Source organism: Rhinoderma darwinii, chromosome 6, assembly GCF_050947455.1.
Source record: "Rhinoderma darwinii isolate aRhiDar2 chromosome 6, aRhiDar2.hap1, whole genome shotgun sequence".
In the NCBI taxonomy this organism is placed as follows: Eukaryota; Metazoa; Chordata; class Amphibia; order Anura; family Rhinodermatidae; genus Rhinoderma; species Rhinoderma darwinii.
Genome location: NC_134692.1, coordinates 132736331 through 132752576, shown reverse-complemented (window position 1 = coordinate 132752576; position 16246 = coordinate 132736331). Strand labels below are relative to the sequence as shown.

Below are 16246 nucleotides of genomic sequence, written 5' to 3'. Positions count from 1 at the left end.
GTTTACACACAGCTGTTTAAAGGGGCTCCTACATAATACTTTTCTCTGCAATGCTCTCTGCAGCCTATTCATTAACTTTTGTTTATGCCAGTATTTATATGGTTTATATGTAGTGTTATTAAATACTGTCAAAACTGCATTATGTGAACCAGGCCTTAATGAAAAAAAAAAATAATAACTACTTGTTCCTGAGAAATTAAAACCTGTTCAATTGGACTGAAAACATAGCTAAAGGTTTTTTTTTAACTTCCAGAAAATTAACATTAATTGTGCAAATGTAATTGGACGAGAAGACCCTCATAGCATCAGGATATCAGGGTATTTTTTAATTTATTTTTTGCTACAACAGGAGTTTTATTTGCATGTAAAAAATTCTTCCATCCTAGCAAATTTATAAGAGGGAACATTATTTGGTCATTCCTCATATAGAAGAGAAAGTCTGTGCGTGTGGAGCCAGGACTAATGCCAGCCGTACATATAAAGGGATTGTCTGAGATTTAAAAAAAATACATAAATAATGGTTTGCTTTTTTTTTTCCCTTGAAACAGCGCCACTCTCGTCCATTGGCCCGGTCTAGTATTGCAGCAATTACTTAAATGGAGATGAGCTGCACACAGCCAATGGGCAAGAGCGTCGCTGTTGAAACTATGAAATAATAGCTCCTGCTGTCTAGGTGGATCCTGACCAGGGAATCTCTCCACTATGGTATCCATATGCCCCAATAGGACATATGGAAAGGTGTTGTCTTGATGAAAAACCTTAGGCCAAATGCACACGATGCGTATTACATGCGGTTTTGCTTAATACAATACCAGTAACTGAGATTTCAAGTAATCTAATCACATGTTGGAGGATTTTTTTTGCACGTAAATTGACCTGTGGTGCGTATTTTAAAATCTGCAGCATGGCAATTTATCTTGCGTTTCCGTCTCAGAATTATATCTGACAGGTTTATAAAAAAAACGCACCATAATCCTCAGCATAAAATCTGCACCTGTTTCCATATTAGGGTATGTTCAGACGGCTTATTTTCAGCCGTTTTTCAGGCTGTAAATACCCTGAAAAAAAGATGAAAATACGGAAGCTGAACGCCTCCAAACATCTGTTCATTGATTTCAATGGGAAAAACAGCACTTCGTTCCGACGGGACGTTCTTTTTTTACGCGCCCGTTTGAAAAAAACGGCGCGTGAAAAAAATGCCTAGTAATAAGTAGTGCATGTCACTTCTTGAGCCGTTTTTCATTGGGTCAAGAGAAGAACGGCCGTAAAAAAAAACGGCTGAAAATCAGAGGCTGTTTTCTCTTGAAAACAGCTCCGTATTTTACAGCCGTTTTTTGTTTAGCGTGTGAACATACCCTTAAGATGTACAATCTGCAGAAAGAACGAACCATAAAGTGCGGATTTTACCTGCGTTTAGCTGCTGTTTGCCCATCAGGGACATTTATGGCATATCCACAGGATATGCCATAAATGTCAGATAGATGCAGGTCTGCACCTATCTCTAGAACTGGGCCCCCTAAACTCAGTTCTAGCTTTCTCGGTTCCTGCTGCCACTTCTTAATTTCTGACCATGTAATCAGGAAACCATCGAAGCTCACTGAGCTTCGCTGTTTCCTTAACTCCAATACAAGTGAATACCAGTTACGGAAGCAGTGTAGAACGCAAGCTATGCTGTTTCCGTAACTGCCGATCATGTAATCTGCAAGTGGCCCAGGAGACAGCGGGAGAAAGGTAAAATGGGTTTAGGGGGCCCCAATCTAGGGATAGGTGCGGAGACCAGAGGTGGGATCTGCATCTGACATTTATGACATATCCTGTGGATATGTCATAAATGTCCCTCGTGGGAAAACCCCTTTGAAGCTGGATTCACACGAGCATGTTCGGTCCGTAAAGGACGGAACGTATTTCGGCCGCAAGTCCCGGACCGAACACACTGCAGGGAGCCGGGCTCCTAGCATCATAGTTATGTACGACGCTAGGAGTCCCGGTCTCTCTGTGGAACTACTGTCCCGTACTGAAAACATGATTACAGTACGGGACAGTTGTCCTGCAGCGAGGCAGGGACTCCTAGCATCGTCCATAACTATGATGCTAGGAGCCCGGCTCCCTGCACTGTGTTCGGTCCGGGACTTCTGGCCGAAATACGGTCCGTCCATTACGGACGTAACATGGTCGTGTGAACCCAGCCTAAGATGGATAGGACCTAGCCACATAGTGCACAACTGTTGCATGGGTTTCCATTCCCATCATCATCATTACTCCCATTGGGCCCCATGCAGGTAGACGGGACACGATGCAAAGTTGGGAAAAACCATCTCTGCCTATGATCTTTATCAAAGACTTGATGCCTGTGAATGGAAATATTAGGGGTCCTAATTCGTTTTTATGTCTTTTTAGATGACTTTTATACCCCAACATTTATGCATTATTTTTATTAATTAAATTAATTAAAAACAAAGGCTGTCAGCACACGATGGGAGTTGCAGTCTTGAAACAGCTGGAAAGACAGATGATGGAAAACACTGGTCTGCTCCTGCTGTATCCATGCTAAGATCACCACAAGCAAGCAAATAGCTGTATGTTATCTGTAAAGTGGCCATAGACAGGAGACCATCCTTTATCTGCCCCTATTCCCCTCACATAAGGATAAGGCTCCCAGGGGGCACATGATCGATCACGAGTTGCCGTAAAATGGTTGCATTACCGTAATGGGGAGAAAAGTAGTACAACAATTGGAAGAATTCAGACATGGTAAGAATTCTTTCTAAATTGTAAAGTGCTGCGTAATATGTTGGCGCTATATAAATAAGGATTATTATTATTTCAATTGTTGTAAGTCACCTGCACATTTTTATCTTTTGGGGAACCATTTAGTCGGTAATGGTACAATTTTATCACCACTCACATGACCCCGTGTCTTCATGGAGCCTTAAAAAAAGATGCCATCCACCTTGTTCAATCAGCTTCCAAAAACATTATGGGCAGCCGAAATAAGCCACTGCTTAAGATTTCTGTATCATAAAGATTGACATTTTCTGAAGCCCCTGCTGCGACGTGTCAGAGGTTAAATCCCCCAGCAGAAAGAACAATGTCATTGTTATTGTCCAATTATAGGTGGCTAGGCTAAGCTCCCAAAATAACTGGGAAGACGCCCACTAGAACAAGAAACGACAACCACAGCTCTGTCAGAGCATTACAAAATGATAGCTGAACTGGCTGATTTTTCATACGCATTTCCTTCTCCTTGTGGGATCGCCTTGTACTAGGCTCTGAATCCCAAGAGTCCCATCCTTATGTTGCCTTCTCTCTCTTATATTTGGTATATTAATGCTCCAGAAGGGTTACATTCCCTACATCTACATTTTATACGGACAACTTAAGACTTGGTATTGGCCCCAATTTACAAGTCCTGGTCCACGGTATTAGGGTATGTGCACACACTAGACTAAAAACATCTGAAAACACGTTGCGGTTTTCAAGGGAAAACAGCTCCTGATTTTCAGGCGTTTTTTTTTATCAAACTCGAGTTTTTCCCTGCTTTTTTACATCCATTTTTGGAGCTGTTTTTCAATGGAGTCAATGAAAAACAGCACCAAAAATGGCTCAAGAAGTGACATGCAATTTTTCGCGGGCGTCTTTTTACGCAGCTGTTTTTCAAAACGCCCACGTAAAAAAAGGCCACGTCGGAACAGAACGCCGTTTTTCCCATTTAAATCAATGGCCATATGTTTGGAGGCGTTCTGCTTCTGATTTTTCGGCCCTTTACGGGCCGAAAAACTTCCAAAAATAAGCAGAGTGAACATACCCTTACAATGAATACCCCCCCCCCCCCATCCCCCAGTACAGATCTAACGCCTGGGTATCGGAGTAGGTTGCCTTGTAAACATTCCTAACATGGTTTCTAGAATTCTTGCAGTGTATCAGCTCTTTATGTAAAAAGAGTTTGTCCAGTTTCAGCAAATTAATGTTATTTTTTTGTATAATGAAAAGTTATGCGTTTCCAATATAATTTGCTGTTTTAATTCCTCACAGTTTTCACCATCTCTGCTTGCTGTAATTCTGTAAAAACATTCATTGTTTACTTCTAGTGGATAAAATTCTCCCCATGGACACACAGGTGCTGGGATCATTAGAAGACAACTCCGATACACATACTGTAACGAGCCGTGCAACTGTGTGTCCATCACATGACCAGGACAGAATTTTTCCACTGGAAGTAAACAATGAATGTTCCCACTGAATAACAAGCAGAGATTTTGAAAATATCGAAAAATTGTATAACTTTTTTTACTATACCAAAAATTTTTGGGAAAAAAAGAATTTATTCCACACAAATACTCAGTGTGGTTATAATTAAAAGGAACACACACAATATTTAGCATTTCAGCACCATACAAAATATCAACAATGAAATAACTTAGTGACGTCAGCTCCCAGTAAGTCTATGAACTGTAAAACATCCTCAATTATCTTTTTCTTAAATAAAACTCTATTTAAGGCCTGATTCACACCAGCGTTGAATATGTCCGTGGGACGGCTGTTGAAACAACAGCCATCACATGGAGCTATGTAATTCAGCGGGGCCGTTCACACAGCCGTTGTTTCGAAGGACCGCAGGCTACTTCTGGTACTGCAACTTAGATCCATTCAAATAAGTACTGCAATTCCAGACACAGCCCATGCACAAGAGTGGTGCTGTTCCCAGAGAAAAAAAGCAGGTCCTTTTTTTCTAATCTCAGACATCCTCTTTAGTTAAAGGGGTTTTCCCATGAAGGACATTTGACATATCCACAGGATATGTAATAAACGTCAGATAAATGCGGGTCCCACCTCTGGGACCCGCACGTATCTCTAGAACAGGGGCCCCTAATCCCCATTCTAGCTTTTTGTGCTCACGCTGCCTCCCGGCCACTTACCGATTACATGGTCGGGAGTTACGGAAACAGCGTAATAAATCAAGAAAACCCCTTTAATGTTGTAATTTGGAAGCCAAGACCAATTGTTGACTATTAGTGAAGTGATCTTTGACATATATTCTGAAATGACAAGTTTACAAACTCTCATGTTCTTGTCTGCTGGAAAGCTATGGTGAAGGTCGTTTCAATTACGCTCTACAAGAATTATTGTTCCCATCTTTATAATTCCTTAGGGGGAATACAGGTCTTTTATTCTCCACTTCTTCCATTCAATGTGAAAAGGCAAACTCAAAGAAGGTGCCCATATATGTTCTGTGCCCTATTCTCCTACCTGGGGTTTCACATTGCACCACACACACTTACTGATGGGGCAATGTCAACTTTTTGAAAACCAAAATGATACAACTGAAAACATATCCTTCCCTTCACTGGCACTTGTTACCATTATAACGGAGATAAGAAAAGGATGTTGGATTGAGCATGTAGGTGGAATTATTACATTGGGTTGTTTTTAGAGCTTGTGAAATACAAAAAGCTCAAATTTAGAGATCAAAGAATAAAACTTGATTTTTCGGCCCCAAAATGGTGATCGATGGTGAACTCATAATTTCTTCTCTTTCAGCTTGCGACTGCCATCCAGTGGGGGCAGCAGGTAAGACCTGCAACCAGACCACAGGGCAATGCCCTTGTAAAGATGGAGTGACTGGTCTGACATGTAACCGATGCGCCAAGGGATATCAACAAAGCCGTTCCCCAATTGCTCCTTGCATCAGTAAGTAACCTACAGGAACTGTCTGTCCATAAGCATATCTCCACGCTTTACTACCAGCTGAATGCAAATGTTGTTAAGCTGTAGATGTGTATTAGATGTGGTGCAGCCAGAAATGTTGTGTAATATCTGTAGATTTTGGGTCTTTTTCCTTTCCTCTGCTGGTTTCTGTAATTATACATTTTCTCTCCCCATGCTTTCTGAGCGGGGGGCGGGCTCTTCCTGTGATGTCGGAGCTGTGCTGTGTGCTCTGAACCAATCAGATGTCATCCCTTTCTGCCTCCCCTCCCCTCTACCCCTAATGCTATTTCAGTGAGACCTGCAGCCGCATCCCCCACCATCCCCTCCTAGATTCATTTTTTTGGTGACAGTGTTTAACATTTACAGAAAGACTGCAGACAGAACAAAATAGGAGATGTCGCTATTTAGATATATTGCAGTTCTTATGTATTCCCGCATCGACTTTAATGGGTTCTGTCAGGTTTCCATCATGGTGTCCATCATTTTACCGGAAAAAAAAATAGGACAGCCTACAATGCAGATGTGAACATACCCTAAAATGTCATCCGTGTAGGACAGAGACCCCGAACCCATATAGATCTTTAAATCATTTACTATACAAGACAACGTCTTTGGCCTCATGTACACGGTCGGAGCCGTGTGCATGGCCAGTGATTATGGCACGGACGGCTGCGGAGTGACATCTGCGGGCCGTCCGCAATCACAGACCGTGCACACAGAAGATGTGAATTTATTTCAATGGGACCGCAATTGCGGACTATAAAATGACTTCTCCTGAGTTTTTGCGGACCCAACACCGTCCGTGTAAACCACAATCGTGTGCATGGGCCGATAGAAATGAATGGGTCCGCAATCCATCCGCATTTTTACGGATGAATTGCGGACACAAAAACACATTCGTTCGCATTTTTTTTTGGTATGACCAGGACAATTTTCCCAGGAAAGTCATTTAGATTGTGACAAACTATCTGTGCATATACAGTGAAGGAAATAAGTATTTGATCCCTTGCTGATTTTGTAAGTTTGCCCACTGTCAAAGACATGAACAGTCTAGAATTTTTAGGCTAGGTTAATTTTACCAGTGAGAGATAGATTATATATATATAAAAAAAAAAAGAAAATCACATTGTCAAAATTATATATATTTATTTGCATTGTGCACAGAGAAATAAGTATTTGATCCCTTTGGCAAACAAGACTTAATACTTGGTGGCAAAACCCTTGTTGGCAAGCACAGCAGTCAGACATTTTTTGTAGTTGATGATGAGGTTTGCACACATGTTAGATGGCATTTTGGCCCACTCCTCTTTGCAGATCATCTGTAAATCATTAAGATTTCGAGGCTGTCGCTTGGCAACTCGGATCTTCAGCTCCCTCCATAAATTTTCGATGGGATTAAGGTCTGGAGACCGGCTAGGCCACTCCATGACCTTAATGTGCTTCTTTTTGAGCCACTCCTTTGTTGCCTTGGCTGTATGTTTCGGGTCATTGTCGTGCTGGAAGACCCAGCCACGAGCCATTTTTAATGTCCTGGTGGAGGGAAGGAGGTTGTCACTCAGGATTTGACGGTACATGGCTCCATCCATTCTTCCATTGATGCGGTGAAGTAGTCCTGTGCCCTTAGCAGAGAAACACCCCCAAAACATAATGTTTCCACCTCCATGCTTGACAGTGGGGACGGTGTTCTTTGGGTCATAGGCAGCATTTCTCTTCCTCCAAACACGGCGAGTAGAGTTAATGCCATAGAGCTCAATTTTAGTCTCATCTGACCACAGCACCTTCTCCCAATCACTCTCAGAATCATCCAGATGTTCATTTGCAAACTTCAGACGGGCCTGTACATGTGCCTTCTTGAGCAGGGGGACCTTGCGGGCACTGCAGGATTTTAATCCATTACGGCGTAATGTGTTACCAATGGTTTTCTTGGTGACTGTGGTCCCAGCTGCCTTGAGATCATTAACAAGTTCCCCCCATGTAGTTTTCGGCTCAGCTCTCACCTTCCTCAGGATCAAGGGGTAGAGTCAGACTGATTAATTGAGTCTGTGGACAGGAGTCTTTTATACAGGTGACCATTTAAGACAGCGGTCGTTAATGGAGCACCAAGTTGATTTGGAGCGTGTAACTGGTCTGGAGGAGGCTGAACTCTTAATGGTTGGTAGGGGATCAAATACTTATTTCTCTGTGCACAATGCAAATAAATATATATAATTTTGACTATGTGATTTTCTTTTTTTTTTTTTATATAATCTATCTCTCACTGGTAAAATTAACCTAGCCTAAAAATTCTAGACTGTTCATGTCTTTGACAGTGGGCAAACTTACAAAATCAGCAAGGGATCAAATACTTATTTCCTTCACTGTATGTTTTTTTAAGGATGAACATTCAGATCATGATTTTACATTACATTTGTGTGTGTATGGACCATTTCCAAAGTTCCCTGACTGTATAGACCCTCCTTCCTGGTCCTTTGTAATATTTTGCCTTCCATTACTCAGAGCTGATGGTTTATGAACATACTGCATAAATAAATGTCATCTTTTTTTCCCACCCCCAGAAATCCCAGCAGTGGTCCCTACTCCAGCCCTCACCAGCACAGAGGAGCCAGCTGGTAAGTCTAACAATCTGCTGGAGAAGGTGGGGCAGTATTCTAGATAGCGACCCCAAAGTAAATGAAATTAGCATTGTTGCCAGTTCATCTTGTTGGGAGGAAGATGGCGGATGCCAGACATTTAAAGAGTGAATCAAAACACTGGGAATTTTTCCCTGCTTTCCGAGACAAGCTGTTCAGAGACAAGTTTTCCAGGCTCATCGCCAGAGAATATGCCAGGCCGCAGGGGGTGGGAGCATGCAAAGCAATGGGTTAACTGGTCCTGGCCACTCTCCCAAAATTTTATAAAAACTAGAAATGAAGAAGGAAGGAAGGGACACTTAGTTCAAAAGGGGTGACTAAATGTCAGAAGAAGGAAAACAATAGTCATCTTACAGGGATTACGCAGAAGTTTTGCATTATTCCCTGTATCAGTCAAGTGAGGACAGTTATGACAGTTCAATCCACTGATGGATTTACTAGTCTGCTAACATCCAAAAATATTGGAAGGGAAAAAGTTCAGGGGCAACAGAGAGGGATAAAGCGAGGAAAAAACGTAAATCGAGGACAATCACAGGGGAGGGAGAACAGAAACAATACAATCGATGAAAACACAATGGGCTGAAGTAAAACGAAGGAAAATGTGAAGGGTTAAGGAGTTGTGTGTGTTTAAAAAAGGGTTTTTTGTTTTTTTTAAGCAGCGCCACCCTTGTCTATGGGTTGTATCTGGTATTGCAGCTCAGCCCCATTCGCTGAAATGGAGCTTATCTGCAATATCACCTCCGCAGCTGCTTTAGATATGTTATAGCGTACAAAAAATATCCTTGACTATTGTGAGCATCAAAAGAAAGGGTTCTGAATAAGGCTGCGTAGCCCGCAAAAGGGTTACAGATTCTTTACTTAGGGCCTGTTCACATCACCGTTCATTTCCGTTCCGGGGTTCCGTCGGAGGGTTCCGTCGGGTGAACCCCGCAACGGAAAGGGAAAGTGACAGCACAGCTTCCGTTCCAGTCACCATTGATCTCAATGGTGACGGAAACATCGCTAATGCTTTCCGTTCGTCACCATTCCGGCTGGTTTCCGGTTTTCTGAAGGAATCAATAGCGGAGTCGACTACGATATTGATTCCGTCGGAAAACCGGAAACCAGCCGGAATGGTGACGAACGGAAACCATTAGCGATGTTTCCGTCACCATTGAGATCAATGGTGACTGAAACGGAAGCTGTGCTGTCACTTTCCGTTGCGGGGTTCACCTGACGGAAACCTTCGACGGAACCCCGGAACGGAAAGCGAACGTTGATGTGAACAGGCCCTTATCCAAGTAAATTACATATATCCATCAAGTCTACCTTGTAAATAATTCCCTGAAACACGTTTGACCTGTAAAAACCAGCATCAGAAAGACAGTCCAGCGATAAGCTGATCGCCACGGGCATGGTTTCAGAATGAGAGACGCTAATAGGGAATATGGACCGGGGTTGTCTTTGTCAGAGAAGCCGGTTCAATTTTTTAAATAAAATATTTTATAATTATTTTGTTAAAAGTCATTCTTATCGGTGTTAATGTAGGACCCCTGATAATAGATAACAGCAGTGACCCCCATCTTTACCTTCTATAGAAAAATTTCATTCTGACCCCCCCCCCCAATTTGCCACTTATTACCCAATTTTAAGATTGAGCCTTATAATTGTAGGTTGGACCTCTAGGCCTCATGCACAGGACCGTTGTTTTGTGTCTGTGTGCGATACAGTGTTCAACGGATAGCACACAAACCCATTTATTTCTAATGGCCCCATGCATATGACTGTGGTTCCCACTGATCCGTGTGCGAGCCATGGGACAGAGCCCCAAAACTAGATGCAGATCCGGTTTCTGTCTGTGTTTGCAGCTCGGTCTTGCCCATTCAAGCCAAAACTATGGAACATATGAAATGGATGCGGATAACACACTGATGACACAAGGACCGGAAAAAAAATGGACACCGGATACATTGTTTACAGGCCGCAATATACAAACGGTCGTTTGCATGTAGCCTCAGGCAGCTTTCACACGGCAGTATTTGCTTCAGTGTTCAATAACAGGAATGGGTCCAAAACACGAAGGAGGGGCAAATCTTTCCATTATAATTTTTGTTTACTTTCCACTCCTGGATTTGGCTTACAAATACGGATTCAAATACCTCGTAGTATGTTTTTATATATTTAAATTAGCAAATTTGCATATATACATCAAATGTATAAAATATTAACAAAGAACAGTTACTTAAATTATGAATTTGACTGCAACATATCACATATAAATAATAATATTTTCTTGCATTTCACCCATCTTTCCATCGGGGGAAGTAAATGCCGATGTACTATGCAGTAAAACGCTGTGCAGCCAGTGCATAGCCAATTATATGCTTGGTGCTAAAGGGTTAAGAAGAGCACTTCAGGGTCTGCGGAGTAGTTATTGCCCACGTGTGGTTGAATGCTGGAGTACCGAGTACCCATTGCTCTCTCATGATCGGTCTGAGGATCAGGGAGGGGAAGTGGTGGATGGTCAGAAATCTTACACAGAACATTCTTGTGGCCAGGATATGTTAAACCCCACCACTACCAGACCTGCTGCTACCTAACCAGGGGTAAATGATGTGTATTTATAGGGTCTTCTCCCCATAATGGCACCACTTCTTCAATGCATACATGCACATTCTACATAGCACTATAATAAAAGCCTCAAAGCTTCATACTGTACAAAATACATGTAATAGGATATAAAGGGGGTTTTCTTGCTAGGATTTACCATCAAAGTAAAAGAAAAAAAGCCGAGCCGAAGTGGACAGAAGCTGTAGAGGTGCAGTGCTTTTTTCTCACCACTGCTACTTCATTTAATTAATTGGACGGGGGCACATTGATCAAAACCCCACTGATCGCACATTGATGGTATATCCTAGAGCTAGGTCTTTAGGGAGACAACCCCAAGATTTATAGAGCAGATACAGCAATAAGGCAGCAAGGTGAGGTGAGACAGCAGCGCAAAGTCATGCTTCCATCCACCCCAGAGAGGGTCTGGTCCCCCCTCCTCCGTCCTGCAGTCAGGGTGGAGGCCTGTTCGGCTCTGTTTGCATTGACATTTTTGAGAAGTTCTCCCCTCATTTTCTGAAACTAAATCTCGCAGCGGAAATAATGATACTATTAACCCCTTGGATAATGGAGAGTACTGAAGCCAGTACTGGCTTTAAACAAAGTAAAAATCTCAGCAAGGGTACAGTAAAATACCTAGATGAGGTCTAAGCAACCTGCACCTCTACACCGCCCCGGCTCACCAAGTGCAGATACTTTCTGGAGGAAACCATCAAGGAAATACCAGGACAAAGTAACTTCTGAACCTGAACAATCATCCAATGAAGCCATAATACTGACCACAGACGTTGCTATTTATGTCGACTACAATAACTAAGGCCCCATGCACACGACCGTAGATTTCGTCCGGAATTACGGACCCATGTCCTATTTTTTGCTTTTTGCAGATCGTGCTCTCATACTTTATATGGGAGTATGGCCCACAAATGTGGATGGCTGCCCCCGTAATCACGGAGTGTGATTATTGGCACGGTCGTGTGCATGGGGCCTAACCCAACATTATTCTGATTTTAGATCTAAATTATTTGTGTAAAAGATCATTTTATTAGGGAGCGCTTCACCCCTTTTGCCATTTTGAAAAAAATTAACTGTACTCCAAAGGACCCAAACAAACACCCTGTCCTTACTGTAGAAGCGTCAGCTCATGCTGCCTTTCAAGGGTTTATAAAGGACCACCCGCCATAATGATGCAAAACATTCGGTACATGGAAATCCCTTCCAAGTATGTTCAATGTGCCACAATTTTTTTTTTAAGCATTTCCGCCCAGTTAGGCGCGCAGATACAGGTCAGGGCTTATTTACACGAACGTGATATACGTCCGTGCAACGCACATGGCTTTCACGCATGTCATACGGACCTATATTAGTCTATAGGGCCGTGCAGACAGTCCGTGATTTTTGCGCAACGTGAGTCCGTTGCGTAAAACTCACGACATGTCCTATATTTCTGCGTTGTTCGCCCATCACGCACCCATTGAAGTCAATGGGTGCGTGAAAATCACACATGCCACATGGAAGCACTTCCGTGGGACGCGCGTGATTCGCGCAACAGCTGTCAAACTATGAATGTAAACAGAAAAGCACCACGTGCTTTTCCGTTTACAAACATCCAAACGGAGTGTCATAATGATGGCGGCAGCACGAAAATCACGCAGCCGCGCATCATACGGGGCTGACACACGGAGCTGTTAAGTGCCTTTTGCGCACGCAAAACGCAGCGTTTTTTGCGTGCGCAAAACGCACACGCTCGTGTAAATCCGCCCTAACACAGACTCTCACTGGTCGTACCATATAAAAAAAATTGCTGCATAAATGGGCAGCTATAGGTTTGTCTAGTCCAATGCTAATGAAAAGAAGTGTCAGACTGGCTGTACTGGACTATTAAGTCTATTTTTAAAGTTTATTTTTGGCCACAATTAGTAACTAGATTATGAGTTAAGAAGGAGGTTGGGTATATGACGGGCCTTGTAGTTTATAAGCGGATTTCCTCTTTATCTGAATAAAAAAACTCTAATGCTAGGCTCTAGGTGCCTGTCCTGCCTGGGACCAGAACTGAATCCAGATTATTATTGGATCCCCAGGGGACTTAACTTTTCCCTGCATGTGACTGATGTTAGATTACTCTCCCTGCCCCCTCCTTTTACTAGACTATTTCGATCTCTCATAATAGGTGTTAGCATAGTCTATAAAAGGGGATATATACTGCTTCGTCCAAGCTGGCCGTATACTAGAGATTTGTCAGGGGCAGATATCTGAGGAAATGTTAATCTGCCATGTTGGATGCAGTCCTTGGAAAGTCGTTTATGCCAAACATCAGAGATTGATCGGTGATTTGTAGCTTTATGTTATGGTGTTGTCATCCAAAATGACAACCCTTACAGACCGACCGTGAACGACAAGTCGTCCAGAAAACGACCGTCTGAAATTACTCACGTATGCCAGCACGTAAGTCCCACACGAGAAGATCTAAGGCCCTGCTCATAACATTTTTTGCAGGCAGAAAAATCTGCCTCAAAATTCCTTCCGATTTTGACCTGCCGGCAGAACACTTGCTAAATTTTTCGGCCGCGGATATTGAGCGCTTTCTCTGCCTCCTATTGATTTCAATGGGAGGTCAGAGACTGAAACGCCTGAAGGGCATGACGCTTCTTTTTCCCGCTCACGGGAAAAAACACCTCCGCCTCCCAGTGGAACCAATGGGAGCCGTTTTTGGCGCAGTTTCCGCTTCAAAAACTGCACCAAAAAACTCAGTGTGAACTAGGCCTAAAGCAGTGTTCTCTAACCTGTAGATGCTGTTGCAAGAGTACAACACCCACCATGTCCTGACAGCTGCACACTGTCAAGGTATGCTGGGAGTTGTCATTTCGAAACATCCAGGGTGCCACAGGTTGGGGACTAATGGTCTGAAGGATCACCGGTTTAGGCCTCATGCACGTGGCTATAATATGGCTCCATACATCCGCCATGTGCATGAACTGCTACAAAAGCTATGTATATATCCCCCCAAAAGAGAGCGAAATATAGAAAGGAATAGTAATACAAAGTTTAAAGGACTAACTCTAAGATTTTTACAGCAGTTGTAATGCTATCTGTATTTGAAAGAATTCAATAACTTCCACATTTATACCCCGAAATAAATAGTTTCAGCATTGAACATTTCTACAATACTAAGATTTTGTCTTTTTTTTTTCCACCATCGTTCAAGAACCTTTTTTTATAAATCTCCTTTAATGAATTATATAATAAGTCTTTATAATCGGCATTATACCAGGTGATCCAGTTGCAACTCTTTACACGGAAAGCTGGGTCTTAAAGCTGTACCTGCCTGTGCCCAGCACTAGCCTAGCATGTGACAGGATTTCTATTGTCACCCTGGCACAGGTCCCTGGCAAACTTTGTACCCTCCACCCTACAACAGATGGCCTTTTCACCCTGGCTTAGACCCAAATCTTTATATAGGGGGAAGAGGTCTTCTGTTTTCCTCATTTCAGACAATCTCAGAGCAATTTATCAAAAATCACAAGTGGACATATTAAACAAGCACTAGTACAAAGCACCATCAGCTGCATAGACAGGATGCAGATAAATACATAGTGTTGACCATTCCTCTTGGTGGGCATATACATTGCAAAATCACTCTGGGTATAGGAATAAGCACCTTCTGTACTACATCTGCTGCTGATCGGTAACCCTCCTAACACACTGACAGCTGCACGTCTGTATAAAATACAGGCATTACTTCAAAGCCTAGCAGAATACGCTCCACTATGGACAAGGCTATGCACTGCCATATTGAGACCATTTATTTTTCCTACTATGTAGAATTTGGAAATAATTGTGGTATTTTAAAATGTGTGAAATGTAATAATATTCTTGCTATTTTTTAGATTGTGAGCAATACTGCAAGCCTCCAAAAGGAAATTATAAAATCAACCTGAAGAAATACTGCAAGAAAGATTTTGGTGAGAAGACGCATATGTTCATAGGTGTACTGTGTGTAGATCTATGTGGGAGTGAAATAATTTGAGCTTGGCGGGGAATAAAGGGTGCAGGGGAAAACAAGTGCTGTTCATGTTGGGGGACAAGGACGGTAACCAAACACTAGACTAGTGACACAGGTGTAGCTTTAAAGGGAACCGGTCACCAGAATTTCACCTATAAAACCAGCAATACCTGGTGATAGGTGGGTGAAAAATCATTGTTATGTAAACTATAATTATCGGCTCTGTACCTTTAGTAGTCAGTCTTTTAGTGTTCCTGCACCATATGCTAATGAGCAGAAGAGTCATATCTTCAATCCTTTCCGAGTTAATCACGCCTTCTTACTTTTGACTGACAGCTCGTCGCCTCCCCCCAGCACACACAAAACTCTGCGCATGCGCATCGATGTCCTGTTCCGGTGCGTGTGCATAACGGGACACTATAGCAGTGCATGCGCAGTAACTAGATTTGAGGCCCAGACGAAGCAGGGAAGGGTGCCAGACCATACATGACGGGCACATGCACACGATCTCAGACGAGATTTTGTCATCCAGGGCGGGCCTGTTTTCTGTGGTGGGCGGGCATAAGAAGAGGAACGAATGAGACGGCCGTATTATTACCATAAAAGGCGCAAAATGTTTGCAGACCGTTATTTATAGCCGGAGGAGTTTAGGAAAGGGGATAACGGCAAAGAACTTTTGACAGCAGCGGCCATAGAGGGGTGAGGAGGGTTCAATAGGTGAAATACTGGTGACAGCAAAAGCTATATCTGCTGCATAATGTTGTATCACCTTGTATGAGATCAATATATAAACACATGGAGAGATTCATCTAAACTTTCTATAAGAAATCTGACCTTGTTGCTCATAGTAACTAATCAGCTCAGGCTCAGCGTTCATTTCTTAAATGACTCTGTAAAGCAGCGGATTTCACAGGATCGGCCAACGATCTAATATGTAAGAACTTCCTGACTATTGGGAGAAACGTGGATCAGGCATGTCAGATTTTAATATGTCCAACTTTTTGCTGTGCAGGGAGATAAGCAGCTGCCAGATGTGTCTGTCAGAGGCTTGTCTCCTTCCATATTGAATAAACAGTCGATCTGAGCCTGCATGTTTACAGGACGTCGAGGTAGACTGCCTTACATTGATCAACCAACCTATCTTAGGTGTATGGCCAATTCAAAGCGACCGTAAATAAAGCCTCATCACTGCTTGCTGTCGGTGAATGGGAGAATTCATTATTTATATTCAGAAACTGAAAAAAAGAGCTTTCTTGAAAATGTGCTGCTCACGCTGAAAAGCTTATTGGAAGAGAGAGTTCTGAGCTGCACTGTAATGAAC

At 42.7% G+C, this 16246-nt stretch overlaps 1 protein-coding gene and 1 long non-coding RNA gene across 7 annotated transcripts in view; one reads left to right on the top strand and one right to left on the bottom strand.

Annotated features, from left to right (window-relative positions):
* The window catches only part of LOC142655820 (uncharacterized), a 326804-nt gene that overhangs the window by 182443 nt on the left and 128115 nt on the right, over nucleotides 1-16246 (bottom strand). The gene's annotated exons all lie outside the window — the stretch shown is intronic.
* The window catches only part of NTN3 (netrin 3), a 68986-nt gene that overhangs the window by 40606 nt on the left and 12134 nt on the right, over nucleotides 1-16246 (top strand). Inside the window, exons 4-6 of the mRNA XM_075830410.1 lie at nucleotides 5539-5688; nucleotides 8262-8315; nucleotides 14810-14884. Coding sequence (XP_075686525.1) covers nucleotides 5539-5688; nucleotides 8262-8315; nucleotides 14810-14884 — 279 coding nt within the window. The remainder of the gene's footprint in view (nucleotides 1-5538; nucleotides 5689-8261; nucleotides 8316-14809; nucleotides 14885-16246) is intronic.